Raw genomic sequence first — 21,086 nt, forward strand, 5'->3', positions numbered from 1 at the left:
GGCCCCCCCACCCCCACAGACCCCCGGGGAGCCACACCCACCGGATCTTTGGGCTGCAGTGCTTGAAGAACTGTAAGAACTTGGGGATCATGATGTTGAGCGGCCGATTGAGGGCATCACTGTCCAGGAGCTCAGAAGAGTCTTCGCAGATCTTCTGCAAGGCTCCGAAGGCTCCCTGAGTGGAGAGGAGCGGGCAGACAGCCGTGAACCCCGGTCCCGTCCCAGCTCCCACCCAGGGGGGCCGCAGCGGGTCACCTACCTCACAGGTGTTGTAATCCTCCGAGTTGAGCAGGTTGCACAGCTGGGGCAGCAGCTCGGGCCACATCTGCAGCTCGCCCTTGGAAGCGATGGTGGTGATGAGAATGCCTGGGGCAGCCGGGAAAGGACGCTGCCTCAGGCTGGGTGCTAGGAGCGGGCGTGCCGCGCACTTGCTCCGCTGGCTCGCGGGCTGTCCGTGCACTGTCCCCCGGAAGCCCTACACACTCCTTTCGAGATCCTCTGAGCCTTACTGGGAGCCCGCTCCATTGCAGCCTCTGGGATGCAGCACAGCACTAAACACAAAATCCCCGTCCTTGGGAGCTGCCTGTCCAGTGAGAGAGGCTTCGAGGTAAAAATAAACCAGCAAAAGACCTGGGAGGCTAGATGCCAAAAGCTAAGAGGGGAAGTAAAGCTGAGAAGATGGCCGGCAAGGGCAGAGGTTGAGGGCAGCAATTTTTTTTAAGCTTATTTATGTATTTATTTATTTATTTATTTAAGTAATCTCTAGACCCAACGTGGGGCTTGAACTTACGACCCCAAGATCAAGAGCCTCATGCTCTTCCGAGCCAGCCAGTCAGCCCATTTTAAACGGGGTGGCCAGAGGAGGCCTCACTCAGGCGATACCTTGCTATCTGAGCAAAGACCGGAAGGAGATGAGGGAGAAGCAATCCAACTCCCTGGGGCAAGAGCATCCCAGGCCGAGGGAACGGCAGGTGAGAAGGCCTGGGGCAAGGGCAGGCCTGGTGTGCTCCAAGATGGGCGAGGAGCCAGAAGTGCGGAGCAGAGCGGAGCGAAGTGGGGCAGGGGTTGGGGGTTAGGAGGTGAGGCCTGAGAGGTGACAGGTGCAGGCTGTGACAGGCCATGCAGCCCTGGGGAGACTTGTACTGCTGAGCAGAAGACCAAGAGTGGCCTGCAATAGGCATGCGCAGTTAGAGGGCCGAGAGGCAGTCTGGCAGCTGAGCTGAATCCAGGTGAAGACAGCTCAGAGAGTGTACTGGAAGCCAGGAGGTGGCAGTGTTTCCCCAGCAGGGGTAATGCTGCCCCTGCCATCACTCCAGATGACCCTAACTCCTGCTTCTGCGGGGGAAGGTGCTGCCTGAGGAGACTATGAGGACTCGGGAGTGCAGTCCCCGTCCCAGCCCCATCCCTGACTGTGTGACCTTGGCCACATGGCCCAACCTCTCTGTGGTTCAATGGGGGGAAAAGCACGGGTCTCTAGTACTACTGGAAGTTTCAATACCTCAATTCAAACACTCAGAGCAGAACGTGGCTATCTAGTGAACTTGCTAAGTCCAGATCCTTCTGCTGGCCTCACAGGGGGTGTCGCTGGGGCTAAGGGTAGAAGGCCCCAAGATCAACACTTCTAGTAAGCCAGTATCTAGCTCAAATTTAATACTGTCTTTCTGTCTTAACTGCAAGTATTTAAGGTTACCTTCCCTTTACTGCAAGCGTCTTTTCAATTAAAAGTCATATACAACTTTCTCCTAAAAGCAACTTTTAAAAGTCGACATTAATTTAAGGAATAAAAACGTAAGTCGGGTTGTATGTCAACCTCATCTCAGTAAAGGTGGGGGAAATAAGCAAGTCAGTAACAAAGAGCCGGGTTGGTGTTTCTCAGTAGCGAAGAGGCCTGAGGTAAAATCGCTAGAGAATTTTCAGTTGTCCTTCTGGTAACTTGCTCAGGCAGCCCTCCGGGAGTCAGGAAGGTTCCAAACACAAACCAAACTCCCATTTCACCTCATCATTATTGGTGAGAGTGAGCTGAAGACACCGAACTCCACAGGATTGGCGGGGGGGGGGGGGGGGGGGGGGGGGGGGGGGGGCGGGGAGGCTCGTCTTCTAATGCTCTACACCCTCAGGACCTCAACAGAATTCTGGATATTCCATGACTGCCTCCAAAGTGGGAACAGCTGTTTCAGGAGGGGCTGGTTCAGAGCACAGACCTGCACTGGTCGCTTCTGAGTTCTGCTACTTACCAGGTAAGTCCCTTAACATCTCTGTGCCTCAGTGTCCTCATCTGTAAAACGGCAACACTAACAGCACTACCACCCCCCGTACTGCAGCAGTCAGTGAATCGATACCCTAATACGCTGAAAAGCTCCTTCGCTGAGAGTAAGAACTGAGGACGCCACCCGCTCTCACCTATGGTCGCGCGGATGAGGGAGGAGGCGTCGCCGATGTTGTTGAGGCACTCCTGTTTGATGAAGTCGGCCACAGGGGGCGGAAAGCTCTGGTAATGTGCCTTCACGTTGTTCTTGAGGATGAGACCACTGAGGGAACGAGTTGGCTCATCTGGGGGCGGAGGGCGGAGGGTCAGGGGAGCACGGGGGAGAAAGCGGGGTCCCGCCTGAGTGGAGGGGCACTGGGAGCATACCTTCCGACTTGAGTCTGGTCAGAACAAAGATCAGGTAGTTGTTGAAGTCGGGAAACTGGTTCAGTTGTTTGAGTTTCTGCCAGGTTGTTAAGGGACTTGGGAGACAAGGGCCTTCCCCAGTGGGTCCCCTTACTGTCACACAGCTAGAAATCCCTCTGACCACCGGGAACAGGCGGACAGCTCCGGAGACCCCACCTGCCCACCCCATGCCAGAACACAGCACTGCAGGCATATCGAAGTCATCCAGGGGGTGGGAGAGCTCGCCTGAGCTTGCCAGCCACTCTCGGGAGACCTGGCCGGAGCCGGAGAAGGTTGACAGAGCCACTCTGTCTGACCAGGGCAGCTGTTACTCAGTCCTGCTCATGAACAGTCCATGTTGCCAGCTTTTTTAAAAAAGAAGGGAACCCATATTTTCAAGTAAAACTTGCTGATAGTTTAAATACCTTAAACTTTAACTTATTTTACGCATCAATTGGGAAAAAGAAATTTTAACCATAAACCTAAACAAAAACTTAGTGCCAGCCGAATGTGTTCCACCCCCCACCCCGGGCCACATTTCCTCTGGAAATGGGACCCAAGAATTCTAATCCCTAATTCTCTGTCAAAGCTAGCTCCTGCCATCAGAGAGTCTGGGAATTAGGGAGTCAGCCCCTTCCTCTGGCCTTCAGGGGCTGCAGAGGTCCGCCCTGATCCCCCTAGGCCCGGAAGGAAGGAAGGAAGGATACGTCCTGTACGATGCGCTGCGTGGCTGTGTTGGGTGACTGCGAGTCTTTGAGCAGCTGCAGGACCTGCTGCAGGCCCTGCTCATCTGGCTGCCAGTCCATGGCGCAAGGTGAGCTGCGGGGGTAGGGGCCAGGGTCAGCGCTGGGTCCTAGGAGCCCTGTGTGAGACCCGGGCTGAGCCCCCGTGCAGGTGGCTGCAGCAGCAGCACGACAGGAGCGCCCTCAGCAGACAGGCGGAGGCCGCCGATCCACACCAGCCCAAGTGCGGGGTCCTCGCCAGCTGCGCCATCCACGTCCTCGCAGTCTCGGGCTCGGGAGCGCAGGTGAGGGGATATGGAAGCGGGCCGCGGGAGGCGGTGGCGGGGCCCAGCGGGGCCTCATCGGGCCCAGCATGGAGCCTTCGTCTCAGGGCGGCCCATGCCGCCTGCCCCGGCTGCGGGAGTTAAGGCTTCCGCCAGTCTCACAGCAGCCAAGCAAGGCCCCAGCCACCTCTCCATCCAGGGGCCCTGCTCCATACCGCGATACCGCCCCAGCCCCCGTGGTCTCCCTGGTCCAGACACGGTCCCCAAAGAACCCTCTTCTTCCGAAATCCAGCCCTCAAGCTCCGCCAGATCCCAGCCTCCTCCTCTGCCTCGGTCTGGTCCCTGAGCCTCCCAGATGCACGGTCCCAAGGTGCTCCATTCGTCCCGATCCCTGCCAGCTCCCTTAATCCGTCCCTCCAAACTGAGCCGGATGCCAGACGCTCCTCTTTTTGGCCTAGCCAGACCCCATCCAGAGATTGCCTTTAATCAGGTCCGAAGCAATCCCCGGACAGGTCCAAGTTGCCTCTCCGAATGAGAGCTAGCCAAGCCCGCCCACCCCGTGAAAGATGACCGCTGGACAGGTCCCTGTCGCTTTCCCCAATCAGGTCTGGCCAAGTCTCCCCCCTCCTTCTACCTCCTGCCCCAGTCAGCATTAACTCCTGCTGTCGGATCTCTGTTGTTTCCCCCAATCAAGTTCGGCCAAGCCCCCCATCACCTCGAGGAAACCCACTTCGTCCGATCTCTGCAGCTTCCCCCAGTTAGGCCAGGCCGAACACCTCCCGGGGCATTTCCCCCAACGGATCCTAGCGAAGCCTCGAAGTCAGACCCAGGAAAGCCCTCTAGAACGAAGTCTGACGCCCCTCCCCGTCAGGGTCCAAGAAGACCCCCAACTTTTCAATGACACCTCCCCCAACCAGATCTAACCAAAGCCCCGCCGAAATATCCCTCCCACACACCCGATCCTCGCGATGCTCCCCAATCAGGCCCTAAGCAGTCCCCAGGCGCTTCCCCCAGATCCCCTCCAGCCCGACCCCAGCCGCCCCACTGGCCCGATTCTCGAGGCACCGGGGTCTCTCCCGGCTCGGAGGCCCCACCCCCTAACCCCGGCTCGGTTTCCCCCTCCCCCGCTCCGGCCGGTTCTCGCAGCCTCGCGAATGGGGCCCAAACCAGGTTCTCGGCCTTTCCCGGTCAGGCGCGGCCCCGACGGTCGGGCCGCGCGCGGCGCAGACCCAGAGCCCCGCGGGGGTCAACGCAAGCCCGGGCCCAGCTGGTCGGGCTTCGGGTAAGGCCCACTTACCGGGCCCCGGGTGGCAGCAGCGGCGCCTTGCGCTGCGCCTTCTCCTGAGACTCGCGCGGAAGGAGGGAGCCAAAGAGAGGGAATGAAAAAAAAACGCGGCCGTGGATGAACCGCGGCGGCTTCCGTACGCCGTTCAAATTGGCCCAGCCGAGCCAATCGGAAGACACAGCTGTAACACGTGGCCCGGCACCGGGGAGACCCAGGCCCCGCCGAGACCGGGTCACGTGACCGAAGTGGTGGCTGTTCGCCTGGCCTCTCTGGCCGTTCGGTCTTCCCAGCGTCTCGTTTTCTCAGCGGCTCTCATGCCGGCCTGACAGCGGCTCTTTGCTGGGAGCTTAGTTTGGTGGCGCGTGGGGACTTCCGGTATGTGGTGGACCCAGGAACCTCTCGGCCACAGCCAGCTGTGCCTTTCACCCCCTTGTCTACGAATAGAACCGGGCCTCTCCCCCTCCCCCCCGCATCTAGAAGGTGCCTGAGAAGAGCACAGTAGGTGTCCTCAAGGAAAGATCGGAAGAGACCGAAAGGGACCGAACGTAGCGTGAATTTTAAACCCCAGAGACAAAGGAAGGAGTAAGCCAGACAAAGGGAATTCCTAAGATAGGCTGCGTTCTTGCAGAAGCCTCTGCCACATTTTGTGTTATTTTACAGTATTGTTTGATACTTTTTACAAGGATATGAGAAAAACCCACAAGGATATAAAATTCTAAACGAAATGAATAAACGCTGAAGCGAAAGGCCTAATCTCCTTCTCTACTTGAAGCTGAATGAGGTGAAACAGCCCAGGAAATTTAGGCAAGGGCCGGGTCATGATGAAAGGCATCTCCGTAATCCTTGCGCCTTCTGAGGCCAGAGGACAAAGTAGGGCACCTCTTTTAAGAGTGGAGCAGCAGGGGCGCCTGGGTGGCACAGCGGTTAAGCGTCTGCCTTCGGCTCAGGGCGTGATCCCGGCGTTCTGGGATCGAGCCCCGCATCAGGCTCCTCTGCTGGGAGCCTGCTTCTTCCTCTCCCACTCCCCCTGCTTGTGTTCCCTCTCTCGCTGGCTGTCTCTGTCTCTGTCAAATAAATAAATAAAATCTTTAAAAAAAAAAAAAAAGTGGAGCAGCAGACGAGGGAGAAAATGGAGACCCTGGAGCCTCGGTTTCCCCCCTCCTGGCCAGGCTGATAAACAGATGGGAACCTTCTGCCACTTGGGAGTCTTAGTTTCCCCACTAGTCAAATGGGTATAAGAATAGTTTGCTGGGTTAGAGACAGTCAAGCTAAGCATTACCAGGCCTGCTGCAAATTGTTCTTTAAAAACTTGGCTTTTACCCAGAGGCTCAAGGCCGTCCTTTCACTGTATTCAGCCACGCCCTAAGCCAATATTTACTGAATTTAATCAACTAGGCTCTAATCCCCAAGGACAACCCAGCCCTGCCTTGAGGAACTTTTTGGCTCCAGGAGTGGCAGGTCAATTTTCGCTCCAGTGTGAAGAAAGGGGACAGATTTCTCACCCGACTTCCCGTTAGCAAAGTGAGTCCCCCTCCGTTCATTCATGAAAAACAGGTACCTAAGACCTTTCCTTCCAGCCAGCACTGGGGCCTTGCAGACTTAGGAAGGGTCGGCTGGCGCTTAACGCCACTCGGAGACTCCCTAAGGGAGCAATCGGGTCTTCCACCTTTGCCGGACCGAAACCGGCTGGAGAGACACGTGCAGAAAGCTGCCGCGTCCGCATGCGCAATAGCCTTCCCTCGCATACCCTGAGGCGCTAGAACTACAAATCCCGTCTCACCGCGCGCTCACGTCGCCGCGTTTACGGATTCTGGCTGTGACTCAAAACCCGGTGGTCTGGAGCCCGCCTGAGGTGGGCGTTGAGCAGAAGGAAAAGTGACATTAAGGGACTAGGACTGGAAGTTTCGGGAGGGGGTGCTAACAGTAGGAGTTTTCTGCTCAGGGTTGGGGGTTGCCCCAGATAAGGGTCAGACAGGAAGAGAGTTGGAGATGCGGGAGAGAATACTCACCCTCTCCTATTAATATGTCAAGTTTCCAGTGGTCCTGCGCAAAACTCGGGGGAGAGGAGAGTCAAGCAGAATAGTAACCCCTGCTGTCTTTGTGGTCCACGGTATTGGCCCTCGTGTGATCACGGAAGTCTTTTTACCCCCAGCGAATGGTTTTGAGTACTGAATCCAGGCTTTCCCCCCATTTCTTTTACTTTTCTTTCCCTTTTTTTAAGTAGGTCCATGCCCAATGTGAGGCTTGAACTCACCGACCTAAGATCAAGAGGCACACACCGACTGAGATAGCCAGACAGGTCATATCCCTATTTCTTAAGCATCTACTTTACTGCCTCTCAGGCAGTTTCCAGTGTAGTTCTCACAACAGCCCTGTACACAGCAAACTTACTCCCAACTAGAAGTGCTCAGTGCAAAAAAGAAATTCAAGGAGCTGGTGCCCAACCGTGAATCTGAGATGGGAGACAAAGTCCTCTCCATTTACAACAGCCTCCCTGTCTGAGCATCTCTTCACAGGGCACCCGCGTTTAAAGTTCACCATTTCTCAAACACGTCCCCCAACCCAAGCCAATTGCTTCACCCAGAGTAACAGTGACAGCTGTTTTAAATAATGTCAGGGTTAACGTTGACTTCAATACTGCCCTTACTTTAGAACCTGACTGTGGAGATGCTTCCATAGTCTACCCCCTTTTTTAAAAATTTATTTATTTATTCATTTATGAATGAAGGACCGAGAAAGCACAGAGGAAAAGGGAGAGGGAGAAGCAGATTCCCCGCTGAACAGAGAGGCCGATGCGGGACTCCATCCCAGGACCCTGGGATCATGACCTGAGCTGAAGACAGACACTTAACCGAACGAGCCACTCAGGCATTCCTACCCATTTTATACATGAAGAACTTGAAACACAGAAAGGCTAAGTGACTTACCCAAGATCACACAGCTAACAGGCACCAGAATAGTTCAAAACCACAGCTGTATGACTCACCAAACCCTGAATTTGATTCTCCTCCCCCTTCAGACTTTCCCCAGGTCAGGACTGGTGAATGCGGTAAAGGGGGATGCTGGGACTCCATCAGCTCCTCCTGCCTCCTGACACTCCAGAAAAGAGGCTGAGCTGCTGCAGGGGCGACCTACTTCTCCCACTTGTGTTTCTTTTTAAAGATCCAGTGGCTGCTGGTGCCTTTGAGGAAGGAGGTAAGGGTGGCACATGGGCTGCCTATGTCCCCTCCCCCAACACTACATCCCCAAGGCTAAAGTTAACACCTGGGCCAGCTCACCATTCCCAAAGTAGGAGGGAGAGACCTTTGAGCCAGTGTGGAAAATAAATCAGACAAGCCTCAGTATGTTAGCCAGAAATGAGAGGGGCAGGTCTCCTGTTCCAAAGCCTGCTTGTGCTTTTCTCTTTGAGATGCCAGGCCAGCTTTCAGCTCAGGGTCTTTGTACCTCCTGTTTCTTTGGCCTTGAACACCTCCAAGGATCATCTTTACTGCTCTCAGAACTTAGGACAAATGTTATCTTCTCAGGGAGGCCATCCCTGACCAACTTAAAATTGCCATCTCTCCCACTGATCTTGATTCCCCTTTCATACCCCCCCACACACACAATGTATAACCATCTGATGTGTTCTGTGTTCTATTTCATTTCCTGTTTGTTTCCTCAACTAGAATGTTAGTTTCAGTCACTAGAACAAGGAGTTTTGCCTGTTTGGTTCTCAGTATTTGAAACGCCCACCCAATACCCCACAGGCTGGATCTAGTAGTCTGAGGCAAGGTGGGTACTACACTACCTCAGCCCCCCTCCCTCTGCCGACGCAGTTCTGGGCACCAGCTGGCCGCCATGATCCTCCTGATGGAGGGGAATGGGAGCCTGAATCTGGGATAGGCAGGGGTGCCGGACTGCTCGGCATTCCTGCATGGGAAGGCCTAGAAGGTGGGCCCATGGCTGGGGGACCCAGAGGCTGCTCCAGGTCTAGCAGGTTTGAGAGGCAAGGGCCTCTTAGAACATTTGTGAGCTCAGTAGGGAACAGGCAGCCAGGCAGTTTCCAGGAAGGCCCAGAAGTACAAGGAGCACTAAAGAGGCACTAGGGAAGTGAGGCTTCCTTTAGGACGCCCTGTCCCCTGACATGTCAACAATCGTGTTCTGCGAGGTGGTGTTTGTGCTCCTTCTGATCATATAGACATAAGGGTGGGGTCAATCCAGCCTCACTGGAGGGGCTGCAAGTAGCTGGAAGGACAGAGCAGCCCCACCAGAATCCAGATCCCAGCCCTCCTCACCTCAACTGCCAACACTCCACCACCTCCCCTCCCCCAGTCATGGCCCAGCCTCATTTCCAGGTTCTGCCCCAGGAGCCAGAGGGGGCCTGTTAAGATAGATAACACATAACCTATTGCTCCTTAGCTCATTCTGCACCCCCCCCCGCAAGGTTTCCTTTCACCAAGAATGAAGCCCCAAATCCTGACCCCAGCACACAAGGCTGTGTGTATAATCCACACACCATCCTCACTCTTCAGGTCCAGTCATGTGGGCCACCTTGAAGCTCCCCACAAAGGCCACATGTTCTCCCACCTTTTTTACACTGGCTGTTCCCTCCACCTGCTTCCTCACCTCCCTCAGGACTCAGATCAGATGTCAAAGGAAATAGACACCCTCCCCCTAGCCTCTACCCTGTACTTCTTCCCCGTCACCTCCCAAAATGGCTTCCCCTTTTTGTCTGTTTCCTTCCAGCAGGGCAGGGAGTGTACATTGTCTGTTCTGTTCACTGTTACGGCCCCAAGGCCCAGAACAGCACAGGCACAGAGCAGGCACTCATCAAGTATCAGCTAAATGAACAAACTGACAGCCCGGGCCCAGCCAAGTGGGGCTGTGATGGGACACTGAACGTGAACTGGGGCTCTGTCAGAGGTAGGGTGAAATGGGTCCTGAGGAGAGTCCAGGCCAACAGGAGGGGATGCACCCCTCTCCTCCCCACCCCCCAAATAACTCCCTCAACAAGCCAGACCCAGGACCAGGTGCAGGACCAGGCAGTGGGGGGAGGGGGCGCACAGGGTGGAGAACAAAGAAGGCAAACCAAGCACACAGCTCCAGCACTAAGTCAAGTTCTTTACTTCCCAGAAGTGATGGCTAAGAGGGGGTGGGGATAGAGGGAGGAAGACAGAAAGAGCCAGAGAGAGCGAGGAGGTGGGAGGAGAGGGGACAGTAAACCACTGTTCTATAAGTCTCAGGAGACAAGTGCTCAAGGTAAAAAAGAGTCCTGGAGAATCGTCCGCAGCTGCGGGAAGCATCTCGATTTCCTTCTGTGTAGAAGTCCTTGGGGGGGGGGGAAGGCTGCCGCCGCTGCCGCTGCATTAAATAGTTATGTACATCGCAGAGAGTCCCAGGCCGTAGGCAGGCGGGGGAAGGGGGTCATTTCACCAGGGGCCGAGTTTTATCATCATCACCACACTGATGGGCTTTGTACTTTTTCACCTCTGCCATGTACTTGGCCCACGCGTCACCTTTACTTGTTAATACCTGTGGGTGGAGGGGCACATAAGGGTTGCAAGGGGATACCGAGGAGGCCAGGAACTGGGGTCAGGACTGTCCTGAGACAGCTGACACCCCCCCACACACCCCACATCACCCTTAAAGTCCTGGGTTTGAGATAAAGATATGCAGACTCAATTTATCTGGGGATCCTGTTGAGAGCCCTCCTCCCCCACCCAGACACCACATCCAAGGCCCCAGATGCTGGACAGAGAGGGAAAGGGCTCAGCAGCCAGGTACTGAGGCTGGAAGGGAAAGGCACCGAGGGTGGCCCCCCACACCCAGCCTGCTCACCTCATCCTCCGTCTTCTGCTTCTTGGCTACTATTCCCGTCTTGAGGGCTAGTTTGTTTCCGCCTCTGCGCTTGCCCACCTGGGTGAAGGGACAGAAGACTGCAACGGTTACAGGAGCCGGGCCCGCCCTTGGCGGCGCTGAGGCCCACTACACCTTCCTAGCCCGGCCCGGTGGCCCGTCCCGACGCCGCGCCTAGCTCCGCCAGCCGGCCGACCTGCGCAGCAATCAGAGAGGAGCACACGCGACTCTTAGCGCCTGCCCTGGGCCCATGATGCCCTGGCAGTCGTGGGCCCCTGGGCTGCCCTCCCCCAAAACAAGAACCCCCACATCAGTGGGGACAGGCTGTCCTCACTCTCCAGGCTGAAGCCTCACCATCCCCTAGCAGGGACCACACAGGCAGCAACAGCTCCCTTTACTGAGCACTCACTGTATGCTAAGCTCTGTGCCAAGAACTTTGGATATATCATCCTTCACTTTCACAGCTGCCCTAAGAAGAAGGTTACAACCATCCCCATTTTATAGATGAGGGCACATCGTTGAGAAGGAAGAGGGCTCTCCCTTGATTGGCAGCAAACAGTGGAACTAGATTCAGGGTCAGATGGGTCCAAGTCACAGAGCAGCATCCTTACCCACCAAACGATGCTGTCTTCCCTGCACGCAGCCTGGCCTCTTTAAGGGTGCCCCTCGATTGAGAATGAAAAAGGCAGTGACAACTACTGCTACTCCCACTCCCAAAGAGTCACTCAGCTTCCACCTCTGGTTCTTACACCAAGCCAGGAACCTAGGTCCTGACACTCTCCCTTCCTTCAACAGGAGTTCACTCTAGACCTCATCCTGGTCCTCCACCTTCTCCCACTGACTGAGCACTTTCTGTGTCCGTGGGCAGCAACAGGCATTACAGACATCATCTCATCTCTCCTCAGCCAGGCATCAAGTAACCTAGTAACCTGCGCTGCCAGGACTATCCCCAGACTTGGAGAGGTTAGATCACTTGCCCAAAATCACACTGTTAGAGCTAAGACTGGACCTCCAGTCTGTTACTCTCAAGTCAACACTTTTCTCCACACCACAGGGACTTGATCTCTGAACAAATTAATATCTGGGCTGTGAATTAGCTATGTCTTTTTCTCCCCACCCCCCTTTTTTTGGTTATTAAAGAAACTTATCAGTACTATTTTTTTTTTTAAACAGGCTCTACACCCAGCGTGGGGTTTGAACTCTAGACCCTGAGATCAAGAGTCACATGTTCTACTAAGCCAGCCAGGCGCCTCCAGGGACTTGATCTCAATACCAAAAACAAAGCAAGCTCAGAGTTGACCATCAATATAGTTGCCATTTATTTAGCCTAGCGTTTCTTGACCTCACACTAGTGACATTTTGAGCTGGGTCATTTTTGCAGGCGGGGGGCCATCCTGTGCATTGTAGGACTTGAGCAGCCACTCTCGTCTTTACTCAGAGATGTCAACAGCACCCCTCCCCCAATTCTGACAACCAAAAATGTCCCCAGACTGCCAAATTAAGGGGGCTTGGGCAGGGGGGAGGGTGTGTTCATTCCCAACTAAAAACCACTGGTGGTTTAGCCCTTCCTATAAGACAAACCCAGTACTAACCTCCGGGATGGCCTCACAGAACCCTCATCACATCACAAGACACGATGGTAACCATTTTTGCAAATGGGAAAATTCAGGGTAGGCCAGCCCAGACACTCCAGGAAAGCAACGATCTTGTCAGGTTCAACACGGCACACCCAGCACCCAGCACAATGTTTAGCATAAGGTATGGTGCTCAATAAATGGACACTGGACGAATGAGACTCATGGAAATAGAGCAAATATCCTAAAGTCACACAGTAAGCTCTGAGTCTCTAATCCACCCAGCCCAGATTACAGATTTGAATTTGCCCCTCTTCCCCATAGTGGGAGATGGTCCCATTATCCAAGTTTAAGTACCACTCAAATAGGAATCCCGGTATACTGATTTCCCCATCCCCGGAGCGCTGTTTAGAATGCAATTCCCTGGCTCCCGGTCCCCGCAGGCGGGCTCCGGGGGTCCCCACCCCCGCCCCCAGACCTCTCGTCGAGAATCCAGGTTCCGGATCCTCAGCGGGCGATCGGACGGCCCCCTCATCGGGGCCGGAGGGTGGACCTGGATCCCGATCCCCTTTCTCGGGCCCCGATTCCCTCTGCCAAGGCAGGCCCTGGCGCCCACCCCCACCCCCGCGGCTCCTTACGAAGCTGAGCGTGGGGCCCGGGCCGCCCTTCCTCTTCAGATCCCCAGGGCCCGCGGCGGCGGCGGCGGCGGCAGGCTGGTCGGGTCGCGGCGGGCCCGGGGGCGGCTCCTCCTGCCGCTGCCGCTGCTCCTCCTCCATCTTCCGCTTGAACAGCTCCAGGAAGCTGCCGTCGTTGGCGAACAAGTTCACACCACCCGACACCGGGCTAGAACCCGCGCCCGACGCTTCCTCGTCCCCGCTCTCGGGCGACGTCCCGGGCCCCGACTCAGCCCATCGGCTCCCGACACCGCCGCCGCCCGCGGGGCCCGGCGCCTCCCGACCCGGAGGCTCCGCCCGTCTCCCTCGGGCAGCCATTTTGTCGCCAGGTGCCGCGCAAAGGACTCCGGGAAGGCGGCTCCGGCCCGGCGCTTGGCGCCCGACTTGCCCCGTCCCGGGCAATGCATGCCGGGAAGAGCGGTCTGGCCCTCAAGCGTCCGCAGTAGGGGCGGAGTATAAGGGGCGGGGCGAATAAGGGGTAAAACCTGATGCCACGGGCCCGCCCAGCCAGCCACGCGAATTTTTATAATCCAGCTAGTTCTGGGCAGGCGTTACGCGCAGTCTCCCGGGGAATGGAACCATTGTCTGAGACTGGCTTTCCGGAGTGAGGTTCCCACTTGAAACTGGGGGCACGTTAGCTTTCCGGGGCTAGGATCCCCTTCTGGCACCAGGGATAATCTCTGCGAGGGAAAGGACCCCATCTGAGACTGTGTGTTCAATTGACACTTCCAAACCGACGTCCCGAACTCTACCTAGAGGGCATATTTAGCCTAAGCGCGTGCGCGCGCGCGCGCACACACACACACACACCCGACTAGAAATGGGAATATCTCTGGTTTGGTTGGGTACCTGTCTCTGGGATTGAACTCTCATTTGGTAATGGGAATACAGCTGGCTCCGTGGAGTTGGGGTCCCCACCTGGTGTTATGGGCTGCAGTACTCAGATGAAGTCGTGGGTATTTTTAGGCTATAGTCTCTCTAAGGTTAAGAGTGTTCGCCAAAGGCCTGGGACCCAGCTTGTATTGCTGCCCAGGGCAGAAGTTCAAACAGGGAATTCGCGGGAGTCACCCCTCGAACAGGGAGCAAAGTGCAAGAAGGCTTCCGGGAACAGGGTCCCTTCTGAGACGAGGAGCGCAGTTGCAGGTGTGGTCCCTGCCCTGGCCTGTCCAGCATGGGGCTCAGGGCACACTGGACGAAGATCTGCAGACCTTGCCCACAACTGGAGTTGTTCTCTAACCCACTTGCAGTCCAGGGACCTGTCTTCAGCCAACTAATCGGTTCGTCTGTGATTGGTTTGCGTCAAGAGCAGGTGGCTCACAGCCAATTGGATAGCAGAGGAGACGGACCTGAGGCGATGCTGGGACCCAATTTGGAGAATAAGGACAAATGATCGACATGGAGTAGAACCTATGGAGTCAGGCCAGGGCGGACCTCGGATCTAACTTCATGGAAGGGGCCTGGACTGGGTGTTTGGCTGGTTGCTAAGGAGAGGTTGGCGGCTACCGGGACGTGAGAATGATTGGTGAAAGTGAGAAAAAATATAGCCAATGAAAGGAGAGCTGCGAGACTTGGGAACCAATCAGAGAAGGGGAGTAGTCTGAAAAGTACCAATGTTAATTCGGCAGGGGGAGTCTTTGAAAAAACTTAGACAAGAGGGCGACTAAGTGAACCCTAGAAGCGAAAGACACTAGAAGTATAGTTTCTATTATCTTCTAAAAATCAGGCCATGAGGAAATTAATTCAGGCTCCTAGACTTGATGGGTATGTGCTAGGCAATTTCCCCTGTGGGTGCTTTTCATGGTGCGCTCCGCTTGATCACGTGAGCCGGTTCCAAGATGGCGGCAGGGGTGGCCGGGTGGGGGGTTGAGGCAGAGGAGTTCGAGGATGCGCCTGATGTGGAGCCGCTGGAGCCCACGCTTAGCAACATCATCGAGCAGCGCAGCCTTAAGTGGATCTTCGTCGGGGGCAAGGGTGGCGTTGGCAAGACCACCTGCAGGTAAAGAAGTTGCGGCGGGGACCGGGAAGACGGGTGGGATGTACCACTGGGCGAAGGGGAGGGACTGGGCTCTTCCACCGCAAGCCGAGCAAGGGGGCTGGACTGGGGTCTTCCGGATTGTACTCCCAGAAGTTACCTGGGGCAAATGGAAGATATTGCCTGAATGCAAGCTGGAACCCTCTGTTTTGGACCGCACCCGTTGGAGCTCAAGGGCGGAACCACATTGAACCCAGAGCACGGGAGGCAGGAGAGCATTTAGGTGTCCCAGTCACCTGGACGGTACCAGAACGAGCTCGGGCTATGGGGAAGGGCAAACTATCCTAGTCTGGTGAACCTTGCCATTCTCTGGCCACGTGGGGGTAGAGGTGGTAGGCGGGAGTGGAGGGAGGCACGTGATTAGACTATGCCAGTCAGTGGGAGGAGGGGGAGGGGTCCCTAGGGCAAATTATCCTGAACAAGTGGACTGAACCATCCTGAATTTAGCGGGCTATGCAAGGGACCCCTTAGCGTTTAGTGAGGGGGCACAGGGTGACGCTAGGCTGCCTGGACAGCTGGACTGTGCCACTCTGTGCCAGCAAAGAAGCAGCAGGCATCAGCCCAGGCCGACTCAGACAGCTGAACCTTAGAACTGTAGCCACGCAAAGGGGTCAAAAGTCTGAGGATCCCTATACAGGGATTAAGTCTTGATTCCACAATTACGCATATTCTGTCTCAAGGCCCCTCTTGATGCAGATCCCCTGCTCCTGGGCCCTATATAACCCCTTGCAGACCTAGGGAGCAGAGCCTGACCCCTCACTCCCTGCCTTGTGACCTTTCCCTTGCCTAGCTGCAGCCTAGCGGTCCAGCTGTCCAAGGGGCGGGAGAGTGTTCTGATCATCTCCACGGACCCAGCCCACAACATCTCCGATGCATTTGACCAGAAGTTCTCCAAGGTGCCTACCAAGGTCAAAGGTTATGACAACCTCTTCGCCATGGTGAGTGGAGCAAGGCTCAGCTCCCAACTCTTGCAAAGGCCCTTCAGGGCCTCTCTGTGAACACCTGCCATCAGCTACCATGTCCTGCCTGTTCTACATCATCCCTCATCATACCCACAGGCGAACGAGTGAGGAATGTTTGGAGAGCAGAAAGGAGACTGGAGTGACCTGAGTTTAGTGAATGAGGGGGGGGAAGGAGATGTCATAGGTCAATCACAGCTATGTGGTATAGGACCTTACAGGCCTCTGGGAGCAGTTATATTGGATTCCAAGTTTAATAGGAAGCTTTTCATTTTAAGCAGGGCAATGTCATGGCCAGATTAATTTTTCAAAAAGTTCCCTGTGACTGCCGTGCAGAGAAACTCGGGTGGGGGCAGAATGTTGGGAGAAGTGGTCACATCTGGAAGGTATTTTGGAATTAAAGCAATGCAAATGCTTGGTCGTAATGGGCAAGGGAGAAAAGTGAATTAAGTACGTCTTGTGGGTCTCTGGACAGCCAGGATGGGGGGCAATTAGGACAGAAGCAGGTTTCAAAGTGACAAACAAGGAATTCCATTTTGGCCAAAGTGAATCCAAGGTGCCCACTGGACATCCAAGTGGAGACCCCAGGCAATGGTTTAGTTATTTGAGTTATGTGAGCTTGGAAGAGGTTGGCGTTGATTTGGGAGTCATTGTCTCAAGGATGGTATTTAAAGCTGCGTGAGTGGAGGAGAACGAGAGAGAACAGAGAAGCCCAGAAACAAACTAAGGTCACATCAATGTTTAGGTTCCAGCTGGTGAGGAGAGGCACCAGGACCAGTGAGGGAGGCCAAGAAGGAGCCACAGGTGAAGCGGGAGGAAGCCAGGCATTGTGAGCTCCTGAGCCCCAGGAGGACAGAGGGACTCGGCAGGAAGCAGTAGTGGGCTCCAGCAGGCACATCAGATTTAGAGAGACCACTCTGGGAGTGGGGACAAAAGCCTGCCCAGACTGGGTGAGAGAGACCACTGTGGGAGTGGGGGGCAAAAGCCTGGCCCAGAGTGGGTGAGCTGCTCGCCATGATGGGCGCTGAGAAATAGGGCCATTGCTGGAGGGTGGGTGGTGTTAAGGAGGCTTTGCGGGGGGAGGGGGGGAGATGCCAGCGCATGTTTGCTGATGCAAACGCTCCAACAGGGAGGGACAAGTGATCCTGCGGGAGGGAGCAAGGATGCTGGCAGAGACGGTCCTCGGGCAGGTAGGTGGGTGTGAGCACCATTCAGCCCACAGACCCAGGACATGGAGGCAGGGTGGGGGGGGGCACAGGGACATTTCCTGCGGGGAGATGAGGGTGTTGGCAGCCAGTGGCTTCTTTTTCTAATCAGGCACAGCACTGGTCTCAGCAGAGAGCAGGGGGTGAATGGGATGGATAGGGTTTGAGGACAAAGAAGAAACTCCCAAGAGTGTGGCTGGCTTGAGTGAGTGCCTGTTGGGAGATTTGGGTTCAGGAATGGGGAGCAACGTGGGAATTATTCAAGTGCGTTCCCCAGCTGTTCACCTTATTGCAGCCATACCGGAAAGCTGGGAATAACTAGAGTGGGGATGTTGCCAGCCACAGAGGGAAAAGGGACAGTTTTAAGAGGCACCCTGTGGAGCCCAGGCTGGATAAGGGTGCCAGCCACGAGGGACACTGACAGTGAACAATGGAGCAGGGGTGTGGGGGCAAGATGGCCCAAAGAGGTAGGAGGCCAGGTGGCCCAGGTCAGAGAATGAGGTGTGGGAGCTTAGAGGTGGCCCAGTTACTGGCACTAACCCATCAAGGGTGTGACTGTCAGGGGTGATGGGTGGGCATGCTCCCTGTAGGGAGATGACCTCTGAGGCCAGCAAGTCGGGGGCTTCACCATGGGACCCGTGAAGTCACCAAGAGGTGACATGGGAGGAGGATGGAGAGAGAGGCACTGAGTCCAGGGCAGACCAGACACTCTAGGGACAGTCATCCCTCCGTGGATTCCACATACATGTTGGGGATCCACTGTGGACCAGACACTTCCAGGTCCGGGGACACAGCAATAAACGAGGCAGAAAAATCCCTGCCTTTGCAGTGCTGACAGCTGGTAAAGGTGATGAACGTGACGAGTAAACCATGTGAGGAGGGGCTAGGTGTTAGGAAGAGATGAGGGCAGGGCAGGGGGAGCTGGAGCGACATTGTTAGATAGCATGGTCAGGGAGAGCTCCTGTTAGAGAAACGATCTGGACGAGGTCGGGGCCCCAGTTGGTGAATAGACAGTGCAAGGGCGCAGCCATGGACTTTGACTTCCCTCTGGGGCACTGATCGCAGTTGACAGTTTTCCCTCTGTTTGTGAAATGGTTTGACCGTTTGTGTGACCACACGAGACCCGACGTGCCTAGGGGAGGGCTGTGGCACCTCAGGGGTATCCCCAGCCATGAACTGATGAAGGTTGGTGTTCGGGGCCCTTTGCGGGCTCTCTCTGGCCTGGCACCTGGATGGGAAGGCCTGGCGGCAGCAGCAACCTGAGTCTTGACCCCTCGGCCCTCAGGAGATTGACCCCAGCCTTGGTGTGGCTGAACTTCCTGACGAGTTCTTCGAGGAGGACAACATGCTAAGCATGGGCAAGAAGATGATGCAGGAGGCCATGAGCGCCTTCCCCGGCATTGACGAGGCCATGAGCTATGCAGAGGTCATGAGGTCAGGGCCTGCCAGCAGGGGCGGGTGCTGCCAGGGGCTGGGGTGGAAGGGGGTAAACGGGCCTGACCCTCATCTCCCCACAGGCTGGTGAAGGGCATGAACTTCTCGGTGGTGGTGTTTGACACGGCGCCCACAGGCCACACGCTGAGGCTGCTCAACTTCCCCACCATCGTGGAGCGGGGCCTTGGCCGCCTCATGCAGATCAAGAACCAGATCAGCCCCTTCATCTCACAGGCAGGCAGGGCCCTGGGGCGTCCGGGCCCCTCCCCCCCACGTCAGAGTGCACAGACGTGCAGTAACAGAGGCCTTCCCTGCACACGCCCTCTCAGTCCGTGTTTCCCAGCTGGTGGGATGGGTCTTCACCGCGGGGATGGAGGGCACTGTCGGCCTACTCCACAGGACTCATGTCCTGCCCCCACCCACAGAGTGCTCCAGACAGAGCTTGAAAGCACATGTTCAAGAGCCACGTGGCCCAGGCTCAAGTGCTTTACAGTCCGGTGTGACACAGCTGTGACCTCAAGCAAGTCACTTCACTTCTCTGGGCCTCACCTCCGTTGTCTGTCAAATGGAGGCCATATGAGTGTCCCATGGGTTGTTATTAGCATGACAACATGACAGCCCCAGTGCCCCCACATTTAGGCACGCCACCACCACCCTCTCCCTGGTGGTGTGCGGTCCCCCCCCAGGGACCTGTGCCTCAGTACAGCAGCTGTTGGAGGTAAGGTCTACACGGGGGGAAATTGAGGCTCCGGGAAGTCAAGCCTCCTGGCCACAATCCCCCAGAAATGGCAGAGCTGGGTTGACCCCTGTGGTCGGCTCGACAGCCTTTAACCCGGCGAGGTGTCAGGTTGTCTCCCTGGTGTTCATTGAGTCCCCATCCCAGGTGCTGTAAGGCACCCCGGGTAGGCTGTGAGTCTCCCACGTCCTCCCCACAGATGTGCAACATGCTGGGCCTAGGGGACATGAACGCAGACCAGCTGGCCTCCAAGCTGGAGGAGACGCTGCCTGTCATCCGCTCTGTCAGTGAACAGTTCAAGGACCCTGTGAGTCATGGTATGGGTGGGTGGTGAGAGGCTTGGGATGGGGACAGGGCCAGAACTTGCCCCTCGCTGTCCTTTCTCATGCCCTGCAGGAACAGACAACGTTCATCTGCGTGTGCATTGCTGAGTTTCTGTCCCTGTACGAGACGGAGCGGCTGATTCAGGAGCTAGCCAAATGCAAGATTGATACCCACAACATCATCGTCAACCAGCTCGTCTTCCCTGACCCCGAGAAGCCCTGCAAGATGTGTGAGGCCCGCCACAAGATTCAGGCCAAGTACCTGGACCAGGTGTGCATGCCCAACTGCCTGCCCAGCCCTCACACCTTTGACCCTGGAAGTTGGGGCCTGGCCGAGCCCAACCAAGGCCCCACGGATCGTTTACTATATTCTCTGACCTTTTACTCCACCCTGTCTTCTGATCCTCTGCCCCAGTCTCCTGCTCCTCACCCTAATTCTGGCTCTTGAAGACAATAGCTGGCCTGGCCTGGGTACCTCTGACCCCAGGAAGGGGGTAGTCCAGCCCAGTGATCTCTGACCTCACTGGTCTCACTCCCAACTATAGGCATGTGAAGTCCCTGCCCCACATTCTCCCCTGATCCTGGGAGGTCCCCAGCCTGATCCCTCCCATTGACCCACATTCTGTCCCTGCCCTGCAACCCCCTGACCACCACCATCTGCCCTATGCCCTGGCCACAGATGGAGGACCTGTACGAAGACTTCCACATTGTGAAGCTGCCGCTGCTGCCCCACGAGGTGCGGGGGGCAGACAAGGTCAACACCTTCTCTGCCCTCCTCTTGGAGCCCTACAAGCCCCCCAGTGCCCAGTAGCACTGCTGCCAGCCCTAGTCGCTGCCATTTCACACCCACCCTCCACCCCGCCCCGGGGGGCAGAGTTTGCACAAAGTCCCCCCCATAGTATAGGGGGAGCCACACTGGGGGCGGGGGGCGGGGAGGAGGTCTGTTCCCCCTGGTGGGGCTGAGGGGGCTATAGCTGCCCCCCACCTCTCCCTGCCTCTCGCCCCTCAATAAAATGATCTTAAACCACTGTGGATGTTGATGCAGAGAGGTTAGGGGTCAGATCTTTATGTACAGTTGCATAGGTTGTACACTGCACAAAGATGGCACATCTAGAGAGACCAAGTCACAACAGAGATCTAATAGAGACGTGTGTTTATTATGGCAATTTTGGAAGGAGGGTATCTTCAGTAAGGGGGTGTCCTTTCCTAACTCGTGGGTAGTGGTGTCTCTTCTGGGGCTATAAAACCTGTAGTAGAAGAGGAGCATCTGCCCACTTCCTTCGAGGTTCAGAGCGTGGGAACTGGGAGGCCCCGTGGTCAGCCCTAGGCTGGCGGGGAACGGATTAGGCCAGCAGCTGGCCCAGCACTGCCTG

The 21,086-nt window shown here is 56.1% G+C and overlaps 3 protein-coding genes across 4 annotated transcripts in view; 1 reads left to right on the forward strand and 2 right to left on the reverse strand.

Annotated features, from left to right (window-relative positions):
- Positions 1-5,132, reverse strand: part of TNPO2 (transportin 2) — an 11,337-nt gene extending 6,205 nt beyond the window's left edge. The window contains exons 1-6 of the mRNA XM_034657159.1: positions 4,954-5,132; positions 3,358-3,469; positions 2,633-2,708; positions 2,401-2,550; positions 260-366; positions 22-175 (exon numbers count right to left, since the gene is read on the reverse strand). Of these exons, the coding sequence (XP_034513050.1) occupies positions 22-175; positions 260-366; positions 2,401-2,550; positions 2,633-2,708; positions 3,358-3,456 (586 nt within the window). The 5' untranslated portion in view covers positions 3,457-3,469; positions 4,954-5,132. The remainder of the gene's footprint in view (positions 1-21; positions 176-259; positions 367-2,400; positions 2,551-2,632; positions 2,709-3,357; positions 3,470-4,953) is intronic.
- A 4,889-nt stretch (positions 5,133-10,021) lies between these two features.
- TRIR (telomerase RNA component interacting RNase) lies at positions 10,022-13,414 on the reverse strand. 2 transcript variants are annotated; one of them, XM_019801546.2, is made up of 3 exons: positions 12,989-13,396; positions 10,759-10,836; positions 10,022-10,452 (listed from the first exon to the last, which is right to left on the reverse strand). In XM_019801546.2, exons 1-3 carry the CDS (start codon positions 13,340-13,342, stop codon positions 10,345-10,347), a joined length of 540 nt encoding a protein of 179 aa, XP_019657105.2. In that variant the 5' UTR covers positions 13,343-13,396; the 3' UTR covers positions 10,022-10,344. The 2 variants fall into 2 exon arrangements, with proteins under 2 accessions (XP_019657105.2, XP_034513734.1); XM_034657843.1 differs by lacking the exon at positions 10,022-10,452 and having other exon boundaries at positions 10,760-10,836; positions 13,012-13,414.
- A 1,416-nt stretch (positions 13,415-14,830) lies between these two features.
- GET3 (guided entry of tail-anchored proteins factor 3, ATPase) lies at positions 14,831-20,741 on the forward strand. Its single transcript, XM_002921001.4, has 7 exons — positions 14,831-15,020; positions 15,847-15,994; positions 18,506-18,654; positions 18,738-18,888; positions 19,590-19,697; positions 19,787-19,984; positions 20,393-20,741. Exons 1-7 carry the CDS (start codon positions 14,860-14,862, stop codon positions 20,522-20,524), a joined length of 1,047 nt encoding a protein of 348 aa, XP_002921047.1. The 5' UTR covers positions 14,831-14,859; the 3' UTR covers positions 20,525-20,741.
- The last annotated feature ends 345 nt before the right edge of the window (positions 20,742-21,086 follow it).

The sequence above is a fragment of the Ailuropoda melanoleuca genome, chromosome 4 (genome assembly GCF_002007445.2).
Source record: "Ailuropoda melanoleuca isolate Jingjing chromosome 4, ASM200744v2, whole genome shotgun sequence".
In the NCBI taxonomy this organism is placed as follows: Eukaryota; Metazoa; Chordata; class Mammalia; order Carnivora; family Ursidae; genus Ailuropoda; species Ailuropoda melanoleuca.

Coding starts and splice junctions, on each gene's coding strand:
- TRIR (XM_019801546.2), bottom strand. CDS start 13,342: ATGGCTGCCCGAGGGAGACGGGCGGAGCCTCCGGGTCGGGAGGCGCCG. Junction 10,837..12,988: donor CGGGCCCCACGCTCAGCTTC/GTAAGGAGCCGC, acceptor CCCTTCACCCAG/GTGGGCAAGCGCAGAGGCGG. Junction 10,453..10,758: donor AGCAGAAGACGGAGGATGAG/GTGAGCAGGCTG, acceptor CTCCACCCACAG/GTATTAACAAGTAAAGGTGA.
- GET3 (XM_002921001.4), top strand. CDS start 14,860: ATGGCGGCAGGGGTGGCCGGGTGGGGGGTTGAGGCAGAGGAGTTCGAG. Junction 15,021..15,846: donor GTTGGCAAGACCACCTGCAG/GTAAAGAAGTTG, acceptor TCCCTTGCCTAG/CTGCAGCCTAGCGGTCCAGC. Junction 15,995..18,505: donor ATGACAACCTCTTCGCCATG/GTGAGTGGAGCA, acceptor CTCGGCCCTCAG/GAGATTGACCCCAGCCTTGG.